The sequence below is a fragment of the Pezoporus flaviventris genome, unplaced genomic scaffold, assembly GCF_033815535.1.
Source record: "Pezoporus flaviventris isolate CSIRO_AGI_PZ_B2104156 unplaced genomic scaffold, CSIRO_AGI_Pfla_v1 ptg000041l, whole genome shotgun sequence".
Taxonomy (NCBI): Eukaryota; Metazoa; Chordata; class Aves; order Psittaciformes; family Psittacidae; genus Pezoporus; species Pezoporus flaviventris.
Genome location: NW_026892589.1, coordinates 7,539,692 through 7,561,716, shown reverse-complemented (window position 1 = coordinate 7,561,716; position 22,025 = coordinate 7,539,692). Strand labels below are relative to the sequence as shown.

Genomic DNA, 22,025 nt, shown 5'->3' with positions numbered 1-22,025 from the left:
TCCTTAGTTTTGGATGGTATACAAACAGCAGCACTTTTCCCCACCTCGTTCCAGGATTACTCTCCTCTTGTGCACTCTGCAAAGGGAAATTTCCAAGACTCCACCTTTGCCAGGATTTCAGAGAGCAGAATGCTTGTAAATCTTACTTTACTGCCTACACATAAGGAGAGACCATGAGGGCACAGCAGGGAGGGTGTGGGAGAAAGCAGAAAAAAGTATCACAGATACTGCAGCCAGAGGTAAAACTAAGCGCTGGGTTTGTTGTTATAGGGCCCTAACCAGTGAGCAGTTTATTTTTCCAAATAAATGTGCTTTGCAGACATCCTTTCTTCTTCCCCATTCAAGTTTCAACCAGGAAACCTGTAATAAGTTACTGTTGATTTTAGAGGCAAATCAAAGTGTTCAGCCTGCTAAGCTTGCATTTAAAGTTAGTCTTGATGAACAATTCCTTGGGGCCCTTGTATTCAAATAGTGAGGTCTTGGATTCACCTGAACTGCCCACCCATGCAGATCTATAACACAGATAGAAGGACAAAGGGATGGGCAGCCTGGGCGTCAAGCCCCCAGTCTAGCAGTAAAGGCTCCAAATGTTAAGTCAAATCCAGAAAAAAAAATCCTTTAATAAAAACTTAGAGAAAATTAATTCAAAACAGTGAAATATTTACTAAGCAAGACCAGGGGAGGGCTAGAGTTAAGTAGAACAAGTGGATTCAATCCCCTGTTGCTAATCCCAAATGAAGTACAGTACAGAGCAGGCACACCCTCCTTGGAAAGGCTGAGCTATCTGGGATCTGGATCAGGTTGGACTTTGAAAGGCATTTCATCCCAGATCTCCTGCATTCAGGAAGCTGTCCTTATTGGCATTCTTGGCACCTGAGTCCTACTATGGTCCTGCTACTCCTCAACACAATAATGAAGCACTGTGGAAACAGATCAGTAAAAGATCAGTGAAATTCCAAAACTCCCTTCTTCAGAGCTGACAGTAGGTCTGAATGGAGGTTTGTACCAGCCCATTTTGTTTAGCTGGTTTGATGTTGCAACCTGGCTGCTAATATAAAGAAATGAGAAGAATGAAATACTAGATGAAAATGAGATAGCACAGCAGGTTATGGCTTGCATTTGGCAAATTTGCTTTTGTTTTGCCACTTTGAACACCACCCACCCCTGCTTTATATTGAAGCATAATGGTACTGCCTGTACTCCCCCAGGACTAAGGATTTCACATAATTTCATAGTTTCTTTAATTAGATATTTGTGAAACTCTGAAATCCTCTGATGAAAGGTGCTGTAAAAGTATTACCAACTCTTCTACCATGAAAGGACTCCACCCAAACCCAAATACAGATGTTGTACTCAATGTACATCATTACTAAACCAAGCCAGCAGTACTTATGGCTTGATTTATATTCTCCTGAAGTCCCAGATGACTTCTGTGCACTCCAGTAAGGCCTCAAGAATTCTAGAAAGAAAATATAGGCAAATTAGCCTTTTTTCCTCTAAAAAAGGAACCTCCTTTTCATTGCCAATTTCATGAGTAAGGATATTCAAAATGAACCATAAGGCCATTTGCTCCTGAGAACCTGTAAGAGGAATTAGAAGGTTCTTGCATTGAGTTTGAGAACTAAGGCTGCCATTAAGGCTTTTCCCTACTTCTGTATAATTGTTCCACATATTATTGCAAGACCCCATAGTGCCCTGTCCCTGTTCTGCCCTCCTCTTGCTGGCAATTTGTACAAGTAGAAGAGGATTATTTTCCTACTTAGTACTTTCCACACTCAAGGAATTATCTAAACACCAAGTTTAATATTTATCATTTATTGTTATTTATAGACCTGAGATATCTGGTCTGCATAGACTGACCTTGTCATAATAATAGTGTGTAATGGAATGGGTTGCTATACCATATCTGATCTAGCTACACTACTGCTGGGTAGTCATTCTCTGGTACCAAACACGTCACAAGTTCTCTATTTTTAAGAAGAAAGATAGGCAGGAAGAAAGAGGCTTGAACCTTTTACCACCATTCCTCATCTGTCATGCAAAGAAGCAGGTGGGAAGAATAGTAATTTCCTGGTTACCACAGGAAAGCTTGTTTGCTGGATCTTTTTAAACCAGTGCAACAGGATTGTTTGCTTCAGCCTACTTAGATAGTAAAGAAACAAAAATGACTTCAGCATTTTCATCCCAAGGGTGGTTGTCAACTCTAGCGGTTCTGCACTCTTTTAGCTTCTTCTGCATAAAGATTACCAACATTGTTCCAGAAATCTTCTGCCACTGCCTTACTTCTCTTACCTTGGCTGTTGCTTCCATTGCTGCCCTTGGCAAACAAGAGAATTATGGTTCAGGGGTACAAAGAGAGAGTCCCATGTGCTGGGCAGGACCCGAGGCCAGCCTTGTCCATCTTCTCAGCTTTCAGCTTCTTCAGTGCTTCAGTAATTAGAATTATCAGGACTAAAACACTGTGGACATTATTGCTGCTTAGCGTGAAGCTAACAAGTGAGCGCCAGATTTACAACATTCTGGCCAGACAGAGAATTAAAAAAAAGTTACAAATCATTGCCCAGTTCCAGGGATATGTACTCCAGGATCTTATTTCACCAGAGACTCCACGTGAACTTTAGCCTCTAGGAGAAATCTGCCTGCGTTTTTCTAATTGAAATACCAGTCAGACCAGTGGCGGGGTGCAAACTAACATACATGAAAAATAAAGGTTCAATGACCCAAATCAATTATGTTTTAAGGGCACTGCTCTGGAACTCAGTAGAAAATATTTTAAACAGGAAAACGAACTAAATAGGATCATTCATTGGACTGGCCTGAAAAGGAGGCAGAAATCTTGTAAACAAGAAGTTCAGTGCTAGCCAGTTTTAGGTACTAACTGTAGTGGATTAAAATAAACAAAACAAAAAGCAACCCCAAGCCTAGATATTTCTTAGACTTGAATAATGTTTCAGCTTTCTGGGTACTGCAGTGAAAAGTGCAATAAAACAAAGCTATTCCCATGCTTTCCTTGAGCACAGGCAGTGTAACAGAGTTTACTTCCAGACATTAAAAAAAAGGTAGTTTATAGAAATCCTGGAACTGCACCGTTATGAAAGTAGAACAACCTGCAGGTCTTCTGTATAAAACAAAAATAGTAATTCAAAGCAAAAACAACTTCTGAAGATTAGAACCAGCTATGAAGGATGGATTTTTAAAGCACATACACACAAGCTAGGAAGGATCTGCTTTACTGCTTCAGAATATATGGACGTTGCTGCTCCCCAAGCTGGCCAAACACCCAAACTCTCTGTACAGTAAATATCTGCCAAGGTACATTGTAAACACAATAGGATGCAGCTGTGGCAATTAATCAAGATATAAAGAAAATAGGAAAGACCTATATTTCTCCTCTCCTAAAGCACAGAGCACTTTCACAAACAGTGAAAAGATGAATCAGTATCAAGCTCATTGCCAACAAAACTTTCACATTCTTTGAAGGTGCCTTATTTGTCTTGACTGGCTTAATTTCTTGAGACAGAAAGACACCCTGGTGTGCATATACATTTCTTTACAGTGACCTATAAAACAAAAGCTACCTGGACCTAAAAATCACATTAAAGTGCTACTAAAATAGCCCACACACCTGGCAGCAGCTGGGATTGGAACCAGATGTGCAGGACATCTGGTAAAGAACAGGGCTGCGGCTAGCAGACACTAAGCCATTTGAGGGATGTAATACTTTTTCAGTCCAGCAGTTGTCCGGAAATCCTTGATAAAAGTTACGTATTTTGCCACCACTTTTCTTAGGTAGAGGTGGATTACTAAACAGATCTATTCTGTGTCAATTTAAAACATTTAAGGTTTTCCGTACCCTTCCCCCCTAATCAGAAGTGCATATTTTGCTGCTCCAGTTGCATAACTTACTGATTCAGCTGCATGCTTGGTTGATCTGGTAGGAGACTAGTACAGTAGTTGAGATTCTGGATACATTGCCAATTGTGCAGTGTGCTTTGTTGATCAGAGCTGTAGAATTTAATAGCTGAAATTTCATACACTTTACTAATCAGGTCACATTCTTTGCTAATTGAGGTGCATATTTTAGTAGTTGATTTATTTTATTTTTTTTTCACTCCTTCACTGATCTTGGGAAGGATCGTGCTCCCTCTGAAACCAGCAGGAATTTTGCCATATTGCTCACTGGGAGCAGGACTATGTTTGTCACTGGAGGGTCTAGGATTGCTAAGATTTCTTCTCTTATAAGAATAAGAAAGGCTTGATTTTTTTCTTTAAGCCACCAAGTGAACAGAATAATACTAGATGAAGGATGGCACTGACATAGAGACCTTCTCCATAGGAATTTGCTTAAACAGGTTCTATTTTATGGACATACAGAGACATAATTTTGACTCTGTTATTATTTCATCAGGCTTACATTCTTCCTTCAGGATAAACAAGCCACTTATCTGCACATCTTGTTCCATCTGATACAGACACACAGGAGGAAACATCACATACCTTATCTTGAAATTTTCTTTCATTTGATCTAGCTCCTATTTTTACACTGCTATAGTACTCACTGAAGGATTCCAGAGAGAGCTCTACTTTGCCACAAAATATGTTTCAAACATCCACACAACCTCACAGCATCCCAAAGTTCCTGGGCTTTGAGTGGCAGAGACCACCTTCCTGGATGAAAAGAATAATTCTGTTTCCTGACCCTCAAGGCAGACTTTGCCCTTGCCAAAGGAGTTTCTGTTATGGTTTTATATTGTTAACTCTAAGCCAGAAGACAATTCGTTTCTCATAAATCTTTGCATATCTTTTTTCAACTGCTAACTAGAACTACATTTGAACCACCAACTTTGAGTGGGATGTATATTTTTTTACTAGCATAGCAACACTATCAAAATGTAGCCAAAAAAAAGGATAAAAATAATGAAGCCTATGCAACATAGTGCAGTCCTTGATGAGTGAAGAGCAAGTGCAACTTAAAAAAAAAACCTTAAAAGAACCCGGGAGCAAGAGATGTACACACACGTCTATTTGCACACACAGATTTCACTGTCATGTTTAGAAAAGAAGCAATAGACAATGCCTATGTTTCTTTCTGCAAAAGAAAGTGTCCAGTATGTTAACAGACTATAGGTAACATATGATCTAAAGAGTAATTGACACAAGTCAAGTCTGGGAAAGTATGCAGGAGGCTGCTGCTTCTTCATTACAGAGGCAGTTCATTTTCTGTAGTGCTGTTGGTCAGTACTTTAGTTCAGATACTGCCTGAGGGGAAATCAGTTCTGATTTCAGAGGTAGAGAACAACAGAAGTTGTCTAGGAAACATAGTAAAAAGAAAAATTAAGCAAAAATAATACAGCTTGCTGATGTCCCACCAATGCCATTCACACCCAAGAGTACATCACACAGCTAATACTTGGTCCATCTAGTGACTGTACAGGCAAACTTAGAACACAACTAGCACAGGAAGGATGTAATAACTGAGGGCAGCAAGCAAGTTATGTATTTTAATAAGAGAAGTATGCAGCTGGATGAGGGTAAGCTTGCAGGTTCCACAATGAAATTCTGAGTTAAAAGAGACAGAAAAGACAAAACCCCACAACTATACAATTCAATAGGTTTAAGTGTGCACTGTTGTGAAGTTAATACTCAGTACTTCAGTGCCAGAAATGTGGCTTAATTCAGAAGTTCTTGCTATCTTCACTAAGATATCAGAGTGAGATAAACCATCTTCCTTGCAACCACAAAGTCAGTGCTGTGTTCATATGTGCGGTGGCAGGGAGTTGGTGTAGCAGGCAGAATTACAATGCTGTTTTCCACCAGAGAAAACAACCCCCACCTTTGTTGTTTATATGTATATATGCACATAAGAAAAGACATAGATGTACAGAATATGATTTTCTTACACTGTAGTGGCTCGTGTTTTATAGATCTGAGAATCTCTACCAGAAGTGCAAATCTTGCTCCTGTCAGGGTCCACAGGAAAAGTCCCACTCACTTCAGCAGGACCAGGACTGTTTACCCTTCCCAAAGCACAGAGCAGCTGTTTGCTCTGTGACTCTCCTAGTTTTGGGGTACTCTGTGCTTCTTTCTTTGCCTTTCCATCACTGCTCTGTTTTCTCCAGTGCTTACCCAGTGACTCCCAGCCCGTGCAAGGTCCCCGTCAGCTGTTAGCTGTCATTTGCAGGGTTTACCTGTTCTCCGTACTACAGACGAGGTGCACAAGACTGGAGAGCATGGGGACAGTAATACAGGGTGGTTTGTTTGGACTCCTTATGCCAGGCTGCTCCTTGCTAGGGCTGCCTTTGGGCAAGTGCTCCGATTTCCGCTGGAAATGCTGTTCTATCGGTTTCCAAGGGGCTTGCACCGGATTTTGGATATGGCTGTACTGGAGAGGGTGACCAGAGATAGGCTTCCGCAGCGTCGTGTCTCCTGGTGCCTTTCGGACTCCGAGGCGAGTCACCAGCCAGCCCTGGAGAGGCTCAGCCAAACCCCGCCGCAGGGCGGGCAGGGGCCGAGGGGAGCGAGGGGGCAGCTCCGCTGCATCCCTCCTCCCGGGAGCCGCGGCGCATCCTTCGTCCCGGCAGCACGGCTGCAACCCCCGTCCCGGGACTCCCGGTGCTTCCCCTCTCCCCGGCGGATCCCCCTCCCCGCCGCACGCCGATCCCTTCCCGTCGAGTTTGCCGCTGTCCGCGCCGCGCTGGGGTGCCCGGTGCCGCGGGGGTTACCTTGCCTCCCGCCTCGCCGAGGCAGAGCGCGGCGGCCGCCGCCAGGACGAGCCCCGCGCCGGGGCAGCTCCGGAGCATGGCGCGGGGCGTTGCGCGGAGCCGAGCCGAGCTGTGCGCTGCCGAGCCGCGCCGTGCCGAGCCGTGCCCCGAGCCGAGCCGCTGACAGCGACCCCCCGAGCCCGGCCTCCCCGCCCCTCGCCCCCTCCCCCGGCCGCTCCCGGCCCCTGCCCTCCCCCGGGGGGTCACCTGCGGCGCGGAGCTCGGCGGGTCCCGGGCGAGGCGCCGCGGGGCTCCCCGGGGTGGTGGGGGGCGGAGATGCCTGGTCAGAGCCCCCCGCTGCGGGCAGGGACAGAGCGGGGTAAGCGGGGCTGTGCCTTCTCCGAACTCGGCAGCCGCCGAGAACGGAGCAGCCCAGCGGGCCCCTGCGGAAAAAAGTTGGTCCTGCTGCATGGCGGGGAGGCGGAGGGGTCTGCGTCCGGCACTTAGCGAGGGCAGCTGCCCCGGGCATTGAACCCGGCTGGTGCTCCGGTCAGCGGCCAGACCCTGGAGCCCAGTCGTGGGAGTGAATTATTAGAGGAATGGGAAACGGGAAGAGGGCTCAGGTCTTTCCAAGGAGGGCATGAAGCTAAGAATATTCCTGGGTGTCCTGGGGAGCCCAGAGTGAAGGAACTGCACAAAAATTAGCAGTAAGGGTGTAACAGCCACTTAATCTTTCTGGAGATCATGGGAAGGCATGTGACACTTTTTGCTGTGGCAGCCTTCTGGTTTTCCAGAAGAAACCCTCTCCTGTACCCCATCCAGTGCAAGGTGTATCAGGCAGTCCTGCAGTCCCCAGCAACCAAAAGAGTTACAATATTCTATTTTAAAAGTATGTGATAAAATACTGTGGGTTTACACTTGGAGCTGCTTTTCAGTAGCTCGGTTACCTCCTCACAGTAAGCAGCACAGGGAGCCTTCACAGATCCAGATCTAACTGTCTGACATAGGAAGGGAATCTGCCAAGCAGCAGGTTGCTGCAGGGTTTCTGACACCTTTCCCAGAAAATTCTTGTGCCTGCCACTACTGGAAAAGGGGCAATGAACCAGCCAGGCTGATGCGCTGCACTGGCATCCCAGTTCCTGAATTCCTCTTTCCCAAAAAGCAGAGATTAACCTGGTTTTCAGAGGACAAAGTAATCAATAGGAAAAAAAATGGGTAATACCTTCATCTGGTGTCCAAGTGGGTGCATATAATAAGCATGAAGTCGGAGGTCTGGTGTCGAAGAAAACCTTTATATATACATATAATATATATGCATGAATATACTTTTTATTTGACTTTCCATATTGTCATTTCATTGTGTATATTGGAAGAAATGTCTTGAATTCATACTTTGTAATGAAAGCAGGAGAGGCTGGGCACAGGCATGGAGGCAGCAGCCTGGTGTTGAATGCATGCTGATGCTGTGTAATCCGGGGCTATTCACCTATTGTGTGGGTTTGATGTCCTGTCTATAGAAACTAAGGCTTGACTCCCAAAGAGGTGAAATAGATAAGATATCCATGCAACCCTTGCAGTGCTTGTGAGGTGAAGTTTCCTGTTATCCATTATTATAGAAACTGTGGACACCTAGAAAAAAGTAACATGATTAGTCCAAGGCTGAGAGAGAATCAGGGACAAGGCTCCAACTGCTCACTGTCCTCTAGGACCACGCTGTTACTCTGGGAAGTTTGCATTTGCTAATGTAGAAATAGCCTTTCACTGGAAAGACACGTAAGGAATATCTTGATAGCTTAATTTGGTTGTTTATTCTTCTTGCACTGAAGGCAGAAGATGCAAATAGTTCTTTGTGCAGCTGATTCTTACTTCACCCTTCTCTTTTCAGGGCAAATTCTGTGTAAATGCTGTTCCTAGGCTATGACCTTGTCAGTTATTTGCTGTGATTGCTCATGGTCAAATTTACATTTTGCTCCTCCTGGGTAATATTTGTTTGAGTTACCTGTCAACTGAGAAAGCACAGAATGTAACTACATTATATCTATTCTGAACAAAAACATAACCCAGGATACTTGGCATCTATGTCAGGAGTTCTTTTTTTTTTTTTTTGAGAAGGAAGCAATTTTTCCAAGCAGAACACTCCTGCCTGAAGGGCAGTCTGGTCTGCAGCATAGTGCTGTGGTGCGTTGCTTTTCTTAACATTCACAGTTAAATCTCAGGGGGATGTCACCATAAATGTATGTTAAGCTTTGAAAAATCCCTAAACCAAAAAATCTACTTCTTTTGCACAAGGCTCAGTGTGACAGAAGTAAATACAGTGGTTCCATCTGTTGTTTTCTGTTGTTAATGCACAGTTGTTGAGGATGTAAGTCAAGGACTAGCTGGCTGGAAAGGGTATTCAGTGATTCTTTCTTCATTTGGACAGGTATGGAATAATAATATAAAAATTTCTAAATGAAGGACAGAGAGAGAACATGCCCAGGTCTAGCAATGCAGCTCTTTTGATATTTGGATTCCTTTCCAGGGGTCATCTGAGTGCAGGCACCTGTAATCCTTTCGTAGCAAAGAGGCTGATGTGTGGGCTGTGCTACCATTCCAAGCTGTAGACCTTGAGCACACAGCACAGACAAATGTATGCTGATTTCTCATGTTTGTGTTTACTCTGTTCTTGGCCAAGCAAATTCCATCAATACATCTTTGTTCCCTTATCTCAGCATCCCTCTGCTAGCAGGACCTCTCCACATAACATTTCATCACTATGCCTTAGCAATGACTTAGCATCTAGCATTAAGGATCAAACTCACAGTAATCTGCTTGTATTTTCAGCTCAGATTGGTGACCCTTTCAAACTGTAGTTTTTATGAAGATTATGTTTTATATTTATGAGCTCCCTCTGTGAGCAGGCAGTGGGACGTTGCACAGGGACCGCCAACTTCCCACACCGGGCAGTAGGGAAGACTAGGTCCAAAAGGTGTCTAGCTGTCCACTGAAAGCAACAGTCATGAAGCCAGGCTTGCAGAAGCAGGGCTTCTAATGCCCGTTCCAGGGAACATCTAGCTGGTGAGCTAGCTTCTCCTGGTGTCTGGCCTGGCTGCCCATTAGACAGCCATGCAAGGCAGCTGGAGGTAGTGATAGATTTACTGTAAGGATCAGGAAAAGACAGAAGGGTAAAAGAGACTTTGCTTTCTGCCTACTCTTTATTCCATTTCTTACACTCTCTACAGCTCCACCTCTCAAGACAGTTGACACACAGCCCAGATCAGAGTTGTACCCCACTCCTACCACACATCAGGAAGGGGAGATGCAGTTGGAACTGTGCACATCCCAGAACAGACAAGGCCAAGCCTCCTCCAGTCACTGAGACATCTTTAAGAAGGTAAATGTTCTGTTCTCTCTGTTGGGCACCCTGTTGAAAAATTCAAGGTTTCCATGCTGTTTTAGCAAAGACTGGCTGATACTACACACTGTACTGTGCCACTTTGGGGGCTCTTAAAATGCTGAAGCTACATTACATTTCAGTGGACCAGTGCCATTTATGAAGTTAGGGGATAGGATTAGTGTGTGTAATGGCAGCACTTTCTTAACCAGTAGCCCCAGGCTGGGAAAGTAATTTCCAGGGGAAAAAAAACCAAAACAACCAAAAAATAGAGTAGAAACTTAGTGCTTCCAGGCTGGTGCAAAAAACATTTACTGTGGGAAAGCTAAGCTTGAAACCACTAAACCCCAGTAATTTCCATCCACTTTCTCTCTCACACACACAGAGGTACATGGAAAGAGATCTTTCTGAATTAATTTTCTTAAATATGTAAGGCATCCTGATACCAAAAGGAGCCCCCTGCACCCAGGGAGACTCTAGTGGAATGTTCCACAGACATGAATGCAGCTCGTAGCAGTTTTTGGTTTTCAAAACAGCTGGTGTGACCAAACTGAATCCAGCTTTAAACAGGAGGAGGGCATTGGCAAAATGCTTTCAGTAACGAGGCCTTAAATCTTAGTTCATTCTCTGTACATAAGAGCTCTCATCTGCAAACCTTCTGGTCACACAACGTGGCTTTTTATATTTCCCAGCTTTCTTTTATGTAGAGATTGATTAAAGCTATTCTGGGCTATGCTGTTATACCAGACATGCCACAGTTACATCTGAGCATCCCCTGTTTATAGCAATGAGTCACGAAAGTAACACTTTAAGTACTTATCCATGCTAGAACAGACATGCTAAAAACTGCTTAGATAGAATGCCATATAAATGTTTCACATATATAAATAACAATTATAAGTAAATAAAATATATAAAATATTAAGACAATCTTTCATAAAGCACATTTCTGATGACCTGAATTCTAGTTCCATGGTCTGTATTTAACACAAAAGTACTTTTTTTTCCTCAGTGGCTGTAAGAGGAGAGTTGGGTGCCTGAGCCTGGTTGCAGTCTGCCAGTAATAGAGCTATTTATATGTGGTTAGCACAGGTTTCTTTTTTAATGAAGTTTTTGCAGACTGAGTGACACCAAATAATAGAAATATGTAAGCAGACAAACACGGAGTGAGCACAGGGAACTGGAACATAGTGTTTTCAGTGGTTAGAGAACAACTGCTAGAGAGTATTTCTGCTAAGGAAATATTTAGAAAAACATGTTTGTAGCTATAATAGCTGTAACTGGAAAGCACCACACAGTTTTGCACTGTGCAGAGAGTGCCACCCTCTGCTTATGCAAGGTATGGAGCCTTTCTCTTACCCAACTCTTCCTCTTTTGCTACTCCAGTTCTTTCTCACACGTAGCTTACAAGAATACCCTGCAGGATGGGTAGCTCTGCAAATGGTCTGTAATTCCCTGTTAATTTTAATTGTTAGCTCAGCTCTTTAACTTGGAATTATATGCCTCTTTTTTGTTGTTTTGTCAGAGCAAAGCTGAATAAATTTGCTTTCCCCTTTTAGGGGCAAGGCCCTGTGGGTTCTTGAAAAAGACAATTCCTATTAAGGTCTGAAAGAGCTTACTTGGAGAGAAGGCAGCACGAAACCCCTGCACACAGCCTACTTACAGCGTGAAAGAATGCTGCAGCCAACTGTGGTTAAAGGACTCATTTGTGGTACTTTCTGATTTTTATATTGAAAGAATAAGAGTGCTTTGCAAGAGGAACTTGGATAGACTTTGGGATAAGCCATAGGCACATTCTCTGCCAGAGACAGAGACTGCAGTTTACACAAACAAAGTCTCCTACAAATTTACTGGAATCCCTGCACTTAAAGGCCTCATTTGTGTTAGTGTTTGACAATTTTTCTGCACTTCTAAACAACACCACATTCTCCTGTTGTGCTAAAACTTGTGTTACTGATGATAGATATCTTCCAGTATGAAGGATTCTCTTTCTCACTCAGGCAGCCTGTTTAAGCTTGTTGCAGCTTTGTGCCATGCTTGGGCAGTAGTTCTCAACAAGTGGTTATTCCTGTAGCTGGGGGGGGGGGCTTGGTGCCATGTGGCAGACTAATAAGTAAAAAAAGACATACTTTGGAACTTTACCCAAGCAATAAATAGTCTTAGAGAGATGGGATCAAAGTCAAGAAGCAAACATAGACAAGTACTCCAACTGAACAGCTGCATTAGTGACTCAACAGTTCTTGAGTTCTCTGTAAGAGGCTAAACTCCAACTTTTTATGTTCTTAAAAGAACACCAAAGCAACGGATTGAACGAAGATCAAGCATTCAAGTCTTCCTCACCATATGGTCCTTGACATCTTCTGTGGAGGAGTACCCAACAAAGATCACTACTAAAGAATTTGAAAGACTGATTCATACACGTGAGTTCTTGGGGATTCCTCTCAAATCTCATTCTGTTAACGTCCCTTTACTCAGCTCTCCTTTACCCATACAAATCCCACATACGATTTACAAGCTCAGTGCTGAACATGTACATCCAACCAAGGTCAAACTTCAGGCCACATTGGTACTGGGCCACAGCCTAGGATTGCCCACTCATACAGGCATCTGGCTCAGGTGGCAGAACAGAAGGAGGCTGCTGTTCTCTGGATCCAAGTATACTCTCCAGATACTTGTGCAGATCCCCTACTGGACTGTGCTTGTGGATCTGTGAACAGTAAAAGATATTTCCTTCAGCAGAGCCTCTAAGAAGATTGCACTGAGGCACACACTGCATAGTTCTTGACCTAACTCATTTAATCCCTATCTCTCATCATCGGGCTTGCTAGCTTCTCTCACGTCATGCATCTGCACTTGAAAACAGTCTTCTTCCTTAATTACGTTGTAATGTTCTCTTCCAAATCATGCCTCAAGGGCTACCTCTGCTTAATGTGGGAGGAAAACACCCAGTTACTGTCACCAGCAATGTGCCAGGAGCTCCATTAACAGGTTTGCAATTTAAACAATTTAGACTTGCTGATGGCTTGGGTTTAGCTATCTTCCTGACCTGTTGAACAGCCTCATGTTTTCTAGAGAAACAGCTTCATGGCTTCATATTCATATTAAGGATGATTTGGATAGGTTGATAAGAGGAATACCTGGAAAAGCAAACTAGGTATGTTTACCTGGCAATTATATTTGGAGTGACAATATGATGACTTTTTTCTCTATGAAAATAAAAATGTTCAGTTTTCTGAGCTGGTGGGCAGCAATGTCACCTTCCACGTGTCTGGTTTTCCATGCCCATTTACTGAACAACATTCCAGTCCATATAGAGACTCTAGCAGGGTTAGGAGTAAAATCTACCCAACTGATATTGAGCAACTCCCAAATAATCCCAGTGCAACAAAATAAACTACTGTACTAATGGAAGCATCTAGAAAATCATCATAAGCATAGGAGGAAGCAGTGGTGTGAAATACCACGCAGACCACCAGGTCCCAGTGCCCTGCAGAACTTCTGGGATGCCCCATGCCAGAAAGATGCTGAAAACTTTTAAGGACCTATTTATGAGGAAAGGTCCTTAAAACCTTTCCTCATAAAGGTTCCTCATAAAACCTTTCCTCATAAAGTGTTTCCTGCCGGGAACACTGCAAGCGTGTTAACAGGACGTGTCATTGAACCCCCCGACTAACCCAGCCAGTGGTAACACTAATACAGGAACGTGAATGATCAAAGAACGGAGGCTGCGCGGGGCACATCGCTGTTACGCACAGGTGTAATTTCTAATATACACGCAGGCTAATTTTAACGTATGCCGGCTGCAACTAAGCGCCCTCGGCTCGGCCCGGGTTCTGCCCCGCAGCACGATCCCCTCAGCGTACACACGGTCTCACCGCCGCGCCTGCCCCCCGCGCCGAGGGAAACCCGGCGGGCGCCAGGCGAGGTAAGGCGCTGCCCCTCCCTCCGCTCCCGGAAGGGTCCGTCCGGAAAAGCCGCCGTTGCTCCAGCGGGCGCAGCGGCACCGGCCGGCTCCTCGGCTGCATCAGGCCGCCAAGGCTCCCCGCCGAGGGGCGTGGGGCCCGACTGGGCGGTGGCGGTTCGGCCGCGGGGCTGAGGGGTCCGCGCCGCGTCCGGCCCTCGGCGGCGGCGCCCGGCTGGCGGGGGAGAGAGAACCGCGTTGCACCGCCACGCCCTCCCCTCCCCTTCCCGGCGGAGGCAGCGCCACGTCTCGGGCAGGAGCCGGTGCCGGGCGGGCTGCCCCAGGTCTGCGGGGTCTCTCCGGGAAGGGTGGCTGCGGGGCGCGGCGGCGGTCGAGGCGCGGTCCCCGCTGGGAGTGGTCTTGAGCGGCCCCGTGCTGCTTCAGGCCCGGGGGGTGCGTTCGGGGTCTGTTTTCCCTCGCTCCTCAGCGGCCTGCCGGGGTGCGGGGACCAGCCGGTCCGGCCCGGTTCTGCTCTGTGGGCTTCCGCCCCGGGCCTTCGGGTCTCTTTGCCGGCGCCCCAGGGAGGCACCTGGCCCCTGCTCAGGGACCCCGGGGCCGTGTCTCGCCGGGCGGCTCCCCGGTCTGTGACTGGGTTCTCACGATTATTGGTGTTTTAAGCAAAAGGAGCTGTTTTCGTACAGTTCCTTTTCCTGTGAGGTTGTGGCTCGGTTCCCGTGGCATGCATACATTTGTGTGCTCAGCACAGAGATACACAAGGACTCAGGCCAGAGTACTTTGACCTTAATATTTATGAATGGGTTGTATAGGAGAAAGCTGTTCTTCATGACCCTGATTATAAAAAGGTGTTTTATGGCAAAGATAACACACCGTCTCATGTTGGCTGGATTTTGCCAAGGTGTGAGCAGTCCAAATTGTGCTTCCTTTTGTCTGTAATAACTCTTTGTGTCTTGTGTAGTATCTACTTGTTGTACAATGGCTGTTCTGTAAGCTTTATTATACTGAAAAGCTTTTAAAATCAATAGCAAATCTCATTGAAGGTAGTAATCTTTTTTGTTTGGCTGAGGCTTCTCTTTTATAAGTGTGCTCAAGGTTTCTGGCTTCTTTTCAACTCACCTACATAAGGGTCACCTACATAATCATGGAGTCCTGTGTATCCTGAGCTGTTAGCAGCCTTGGTAATGGTTTGGAGATGAGTGGTGGTGGTGGTGGGTGACCAGGATAGTTTGGTAAAATAGTTACACAAGTACTTTCTGCAGATACAGAAGGAATGTTGTTGAAAATGTTTGTGTTCATGTAAAAATGCAGTTAAAATATTCCTGACTTGACACTCCCCCCTTCCCTCCCCCTTTTTCTTAACTGGGGATTTCTGTTCCGTTAGTAAACAGGAACCATAGCATCTTGTAATCTGAATTAAGCTAGCAGTAACTATCTGAACAGAATTTGAGTACTTGAAGTGACTATGTACAGCAGCTTCTGTCACATTCTGTTAGTTGGCTGGGTTATACCCAAAGGTAACATCTGAATGTCTGGAGAGTCTTTTGCAAAGTCTTCAGGCTGTGTTTGGAAATCTTCCCCTTGACTGGCCGCAGGAGAAGGCAGTGTTGAACTGCAGCCCAGGACCTGTTCTGACTGCCAGTACATGCTGGAATCAGTAGAGCCATTCTGTACTGTGGTACATACTCATTGCTCTGCAGACAAGTTAATGATGTAATTTAATTTTAAAAAATAATCTGAATTCCATACTGCATTGTAACTAAGGTGATTGAAACTGAAGTCAGAGTAGGGCCTTGAAATAACATCCGTGGTGTGGAAGTCCAGGCTCTTAATTTACGGAGCAAAATGCTACTCTGAATACTGGCTCCCTTATTAAAGCAGAGGTCAAAGGGGCATTTCCATTAAAAGAGACTGATTTTAAACCAGTTGTCTCACTGGTTATCTTGTCGCATCATTATTTCACATATTATCTTGTTGCATCGTTATACTGGTGTATCAGTGCTACTTAAGAAAAGTTGTTAAACAGATCACTCCGTCTTCACAAAAGCTGGATACTTGGTTGTATTTAATTGTCTCTGTTACTATCCCATGTCCTGGTTCAGTATGTTGACGTTGGGCTGGTGCATAATCTGTGAGCATGACTTTCTTTTTAACTGGTATCTTCCAAGCTCAAAGAAATGTTTGTATATTTACTACATTTTGGTTCTAGAGGATGCAGCTCCTTGGTGATGACAGCTTTGGCTGTGAGCTATTTGCATGATCTCATGGAATTATCAGTTGCCTGCTGCACACCAACAGCTGTGAAGCTTAGAGCTGTACCTCTGGGTAACATCTTGATGCTGTTGTTGCAGATGGAGAGAAACAGGACTTGGTAGTTCAATTGGAAGCAAATTATTCAGAAGAACTTTCCAGAGATCTGGATCGTTTTTACCATGGACTCCTCATCTGTCCAGCAGGATGTTCATTTGGAGAACAGAAGCAGTAATGGGGCCCCTAGCAGCTCTGAGGAACTTTTGGATTGTAAAGCCAAGTCAGTTTTGCCAGTTACAGCAGATGAAATTAACAGTAAGTTATGTCATATGTATCAAATAACTTCCTAGTCTTACCTACAGTCATATGTTTTGTTGTTCAGCTGATGCTGAAAGATGTTTGTTTCCTTGAGGTCAGGAATTTCTTGTACAGCACTCTTAAGCACGTTTGGTGAAGGCTATGGCTCTATCTATGGGAAAACTGTCTTTTGTTTTAAAACTTAATCTTTCAAAACGAAACTGTTAAGTACTGTTGGCTGCCATTTGAGTGTGTGTTGTACAGCGTGTTACTCTGTTTTCCGAGAGTGTTTCCAGGAGCATATACTTAAAATTCTCTAGAACTAACAGTTGTGAAATGGTTGTTATGGAGTAAGCTCATGATTGGAGTACTTTGTTCTGGCAAAAGAAAATTTCCTAATAAACTAACTTGATTAGGCAAAACCCAAAGTGTACTTAAGAAGTCTCCCTAAACTTCCATGTGTGGAAGAAAGATGCTGGCAGGTACTCCCCACATTATCTCAAAATAACTTTTATACGTAGACTAGCTCTGTAATAATTATGCAGGTGTTTACAAAACACTTCAGAGGACACTGATCTGGGTAAATTATAGAGCCAACTTAGGTTGGAAGGGATCTGTGTGCATTATTTAGTCCAACCTCAGACACAGAGCAGACCTAGTTTTGAAGCTGGATGAAGTTGCTCAGGGCTTTGGCCTGTTGAATTCAACAGCCTTTCTACCCATTCCAGTACTTAGCTGCTTTCATTGTGAAAATCTTTTCTTTGCATTGAATTGGGACCTCCATGTCTCCACTGCAGGTATGTAAGGATACGGTGGTATATGGGTGGAGGGGGTATTTATGTTGCGGCTGCCTAGATACACAAAAGTACAGAGGCTCCATATATAAAAGGAGGGGATCATGTGATAAAGTTGTTAGTCCTCCACCCTCCTCTTGTACCACAGATTTGTCATCTTGTCACAGGTAAGAAAGTAGAGGCCAAAGACTTTATTTGCATTTCTTACATTGCCCATTATCGGTCTAGCAGTGTGTAGTTATATGATGATTCATTCATCTTTTATGAAGTTGGAGATAATGCATTCCTGTTTTCTCCTGTGCTGGACATCATCCAAAGACTTGAATTGTGGCTTACAAATAGGTAGTTTGTCTTTTTACTGTTTTCAATCTAATTGCATCTCCTCCTCCACTGTTCTAAAAAGACTGCAGCTGTATTGACACTTCTGCAATTAAATTACTTTACTTCAAGGCAGTATTTAGATTCTGAGTGTCTCATAGCCTAAGGAAGTTGCCAGGAAACCATTTTTCCAGCATTTTGCTCCAGCATCACTTTTGTATATGTACACCACTTACAGTTGTGAAAACAAAAATGTAAATGAAGTATAAACCTGATGCAGTAGTAGCTGCAGCTTCTGAAAGATGGGCAGAAACAATATTTCTGAATGTGTGAGGTATCTTCTTATGTTGGCTTCTTGTGGCTATTCTTAGCACTGATACCTATTTTTAAATTTACTTTTGACAGTCTTTTGGTTTTAAAATGCCTTAAATTCTGACTTAAGTTAGTTATTAAAAAGATGTGTCTGTCCTCCTTTGTATCCTTGTTGCGCCCATTCCTTCCATTGTGCCTGCAGGTGTTTTTGTGACCACATAGTGAACTAAATCAGAGAACTGATTCGAGCTAAAATGGCCTGAAAATGTTCTCTGCATAACAGATAAGATGCTCAAAAGTGCTTTAATTGAAATCTGAGAGAGCTGATGAGATTTGCCAGCATGAGGCTGGGAACTTTTTATTTTTACCCACATTCAGTTTCCTTGTTCCCTTTTCTCTGAGCTGGTTCACTGTACAGACATCTGTGCTGGCTTAGGGGAGGATGCACTGCAGAGGTGGGAACAAATGGTTAGGGATGGAAATGTATCTTTTCTTTTTAAACCAAGTGAAATTTGACTGCACTTAAAAGGAAACCTTTTGCTTTCTTCAGTAACAAAAGGGAAAACAATTAAGAAGCCCTACCTTCCTCCTGGTACCTTTTTTTCCATACAGTTTATTTAATTCCAGGATGCACTTTAATGTTCTCCACATACATGAAGATTAATAGCTTTATTTTTTAATTATTCTGCTTTCAGGAGTTTGTAGTGATAAATTGTATGGAGAGTGGAAAATCCAGTAGTAATATGTTAATGGGCTGATCTAAATCAATAATTAAAATTTTACTGAGTTGTAACTGACTTCCTGGCTACAAAGTATTTCTGCATACGAATCTTAGAAACATTTAGTTTTGGGAGGATTGGAGGCTTAGAGTTTGGGAGCCCCGTATCCTGGGTTGCATCAAAAGGAGCATGACCAGCAGGTCGAAGACGGTGATCCTGTCTGCTCTTGTGAAAGCTCACTTGGAGTATTGTGTACAGTTCTGGTGTCCTCAACATAAAAAGGACATGGAACTGTTGGAACAAGTCCAGAGAAGGGCCACGAGGATGATCAGGGGACTGGAGCACCTCCCGTATGAAGACAGGCTGGGGAAGTTGGGGCTGTTCAGCCTGGAGAAGAGAAGGCTGAGTGGAGACCTCATAGCAGCTTTCCAGTATCTGAAGGGGGGCTATAGGGATGCTGGGGATGGACTGTTCATTAGGGACTGTAGAGACAGGACAAGGGGTAATGGGTTAAAACTTAAACAGGGGAAGTTCAGATTGGATATAAGGAAGAAATTCTTTACTGTTAGGATGGTGAGGCACTGAAATGGGTTGCCCAGGGACGTTGTGAATGCTCCATCCCTGGTGGTTTTCAAGGCCAGGTTGGAGAAAGCCTTGGGTGGCGTGATTTAGTGTGAGGTGTCCCCTGCCCATGGCGGGGGGGTTGGAACTAGGTGATGGAACTTTCCAACACTAACTGTTCTATGATTCTGGGATCTGTTTCTCAGTTCTGGTTTGTTGTTTTTTTTTTTTTTCTGTCCTTCCCCCCCGACTTATTTGAGCAGGCTTAAAAAAACCTAAAGTGCTTATTCAAGTCTTTAGCACTGACAGGAGGAACAAAATAGAAGGAGGAAATTTGGTTTTTCTGCTTGCAAATACTTTGTGATCATAATGTTAAATATTTTTTTATCAACTTTGGGAAACAGTAATGAAATCTTCCATATTATTCCTTTGCATTCCAGTTACTTCAGTGATACATGATGTGGGAATGAAAGGCAGTGACTATTTTGGTACTCTGCTTATTTGAGATCTGTAATAATGCCTTTAAAGTTAGATACACTGTTTTGTCACAGCAGCAGTTTCCTAAATGTAAGTAGTCCCCAGCCAAGTGAAGTAGAAGAGTATGAGAGCTCCAAAATACAACTGGTTTTGAAGATGCATTTTTCCTGATGAAAAATAAAATCAAATATTAGTAAGTGGGGATAAAATTGGCATTAAAGTGGTTCTTTAATTGCCTTTTAATTGGTAGATTTATTGTTTTCCTACCTGAGAGCTTTGCTGCTGTGTTTTTGATCAAGATGCCCTATTTGAAAACATGCAGACTTTGTTTAAAATTGAGGAACTCTGCTTGGCCCAGGCTGGAAGTGGGATGGTGAATGCTTTCTCCCCAGTGCCCAGCAGCATACCAAATAGCTGAATCATTCGGCAGAGGCCCACAGTTGCTGAGTCTTATTTGTAGTAGGGTGCCACTCAGTGTGACACAGATCACATTACTTACACTTGGTGTTTCATCCTTCTAAACCTAATAAGATTTAAAAACCCATGTGAGGTTTTGAAGATACTTTATGATCATTTTTGAGATTCTGCTTGAAGGTAATGTAGTAAAGCAGGTGAATGGTACTCCTGGTCTTTTAAAATGAAGAATCAGAAGTTCTTTATGAAGTTTCTCCTGCAGTTGCTGCTAGCAATTTCCATATTCTTACAGACTGAAGGCAATAGTGGTAGCATTGTATTTGGGTGGAGGTGTGCAGATAAATGGGGTAGCTTAAAGTAGCTCAGTGAAACTTTCTTTTCCAGCTACCAGTGTTAACATCAATGAAGTGCCAGATGAAGAGGGAAGTCTGGAGATAAACTGCAAAGTGGATGCCTGCCAGAATGGGCCAGAGTCGCTCTTCCCTGACTCTCCTGTATCTTTTGACCCCACCAGCAGTGCACAGGGTCAAGAGTCATCCCCAGGTGTGACTGGTTTCCATGGCAGCCTAAGGAAGTCTCAGGGGACTAGTGCTGAGGGCATAGTTCTTAGAAAAGAAGCTTTGCAGTCTCTCAAACTAAGTCTTCCCATGCAAGAAACTGAATTGTGTAAGCATCTGTTTATGGTGGTGCCCCTGCTTTCTCTTGCTGCATAAAGCTTTTTACTCTGAGCCTGCCTCTTGACGTCTGTAACATCATTTAAGCTTGGACTAAACTTCGTTTTTGCAGTAAGCTTTTACTTTGAACTAAAATTCATTTTCTTTCAGTAAACCACCCTCTGCTGCAGCTAAGGCACGTGCCATGCTGTTTAAAAACTGTTCTTACGCTGGAGGGGAATTTATGTTTTCTGGGGCTTAAGCTATTCTAATCCTCTTGATTATTAGGAGTAACAAAATAACCAACAACACACACACCATCAGAACCAGGTGGTTTTAAGCCAAGTAATAAAGGAGGGAAGAGAAAAGCAATATAAAGGAGAGAAAAGGGAGAAGCCTTTATATTAAGGTGCCTATTGCTGCAGGAGTTTTCTGAAGTAGGATTTTTAAAAGAAGCCTTAACTACCAGAAAAGTTTAATGTGAGTTATCAGAGTAAGAAAATATATCTAGGGAACATCTTTCTCTGACCTGTAGGGAGTTAGTAGACTGTGTAGGTCTTGCTTAGTTTTATAATTTTAGTACTGTCAGAAGTGCAGGACAGGTGAGATTAAATGACAGCTGTAGTTATGTTCTTGCTGTTTAATCTCTTGTCATATGTACATGGAGAACACACAGCATTTACAAACAGAGCAAGGGAAACACACAGCCTTCATCAGTGCTTACACAAGGATTTATTAGAAGAGGCCATTCTGAGGTGCATGCCAATGGGCTTTCCTGCATTCCTTGCTTAAGCATGAAGCATGTTGCTGATGGTAGAAGGGGCTTTTTCCTTTTGCATCAAATTTGCCTGTATTGGAATTTTCTCTTTTATTGTAAAGATCCCTTTCACTTCCAGGCTCAGTAGAGTCTTCACTCCCATTGGAGAAAGAAGAACAAATAAGACTTCAAGCAAGAAGACGGCTAGAAGAACAGCTCAAACAATACAGAGTGAAGAGACATCAAGAAAGAGTGAGTACTGCACAGCAGATCTAGATTCAGTGTTAGGAAGGTTGAAAACGTTATCATTTCTGTGCTCTAAAGTACTGTTTTCTTTGCTTTAAATACTCAGTGGTTTTCTCAAATGTGAGAAAACATTTTTTTTCCTTCCGGACATGCAACCTCATCAGTAATGTACCATTTTGTGCTACTTAAAAATGCACAAAACGGTACATTTGTGGAGGTTGAGGGGATGAACCAAAC

General features: G+C 43.7%; 2 protein-coding genes across 5 annotated transcripts in view; one reads left to right on the top strand and one right to left on the bottom strand.

The window, feature by feature from the left end:
- Positions 1 to 7,172, bottom strand: part of LOC133275653 (uncharacterized) — a 34,419-nt gene extending 27,247 nt beyond the window's left edge. The window contains exon 1 of the mRNA XM_061465678.1: positions 6,723 to 7,172. Coding sequence (XP_061321662.1) covers positions 6,723 to 7,172 — 450 coding nt within the window. The remainder of the gene's footprint in view (positions 1 to 6,722) is intronic.
- Positions 7,173 to 13,992: 6,820 nt separating this feature from the next.
- GOLGA3 (golgin A3) overlaps positions 13,993 to 22,025 on the top strand; it is a 30,554-nt gene continuing 22,521 nt past the window's right edge. Inside the window, exons 1-4 of one of the 4 annotated variants that reach the window (XM_061466069.1) lie at positions 13,993 to 14,319; positions 16,200 to 16,555; positions 20,517 to 20,798; positions 21,682 to 21,794. In XM_061466069.1, the coding sequence (XP_061322053.1) occupies positions 16,423 to 16,555; positions 20,517 to 20,798; positions 21,682 to 21,794 (528 nt within the window). In that variant the 5' untranslated portion in view covers positions 13,993 to 14,319; positions 16,200 to 16,422. Of the gene's footprint in view, positions 14,320 to 16,199; positions 16,556 to 20,516; positions 20,799 to 21,681; positions 21,795 to 22,025 lie in introns of those variants that run through there. The other 3 variants (XM_061466071.1, XM_061466070.1, XM_061466072.1) reach the window with 3 other exon arrangements.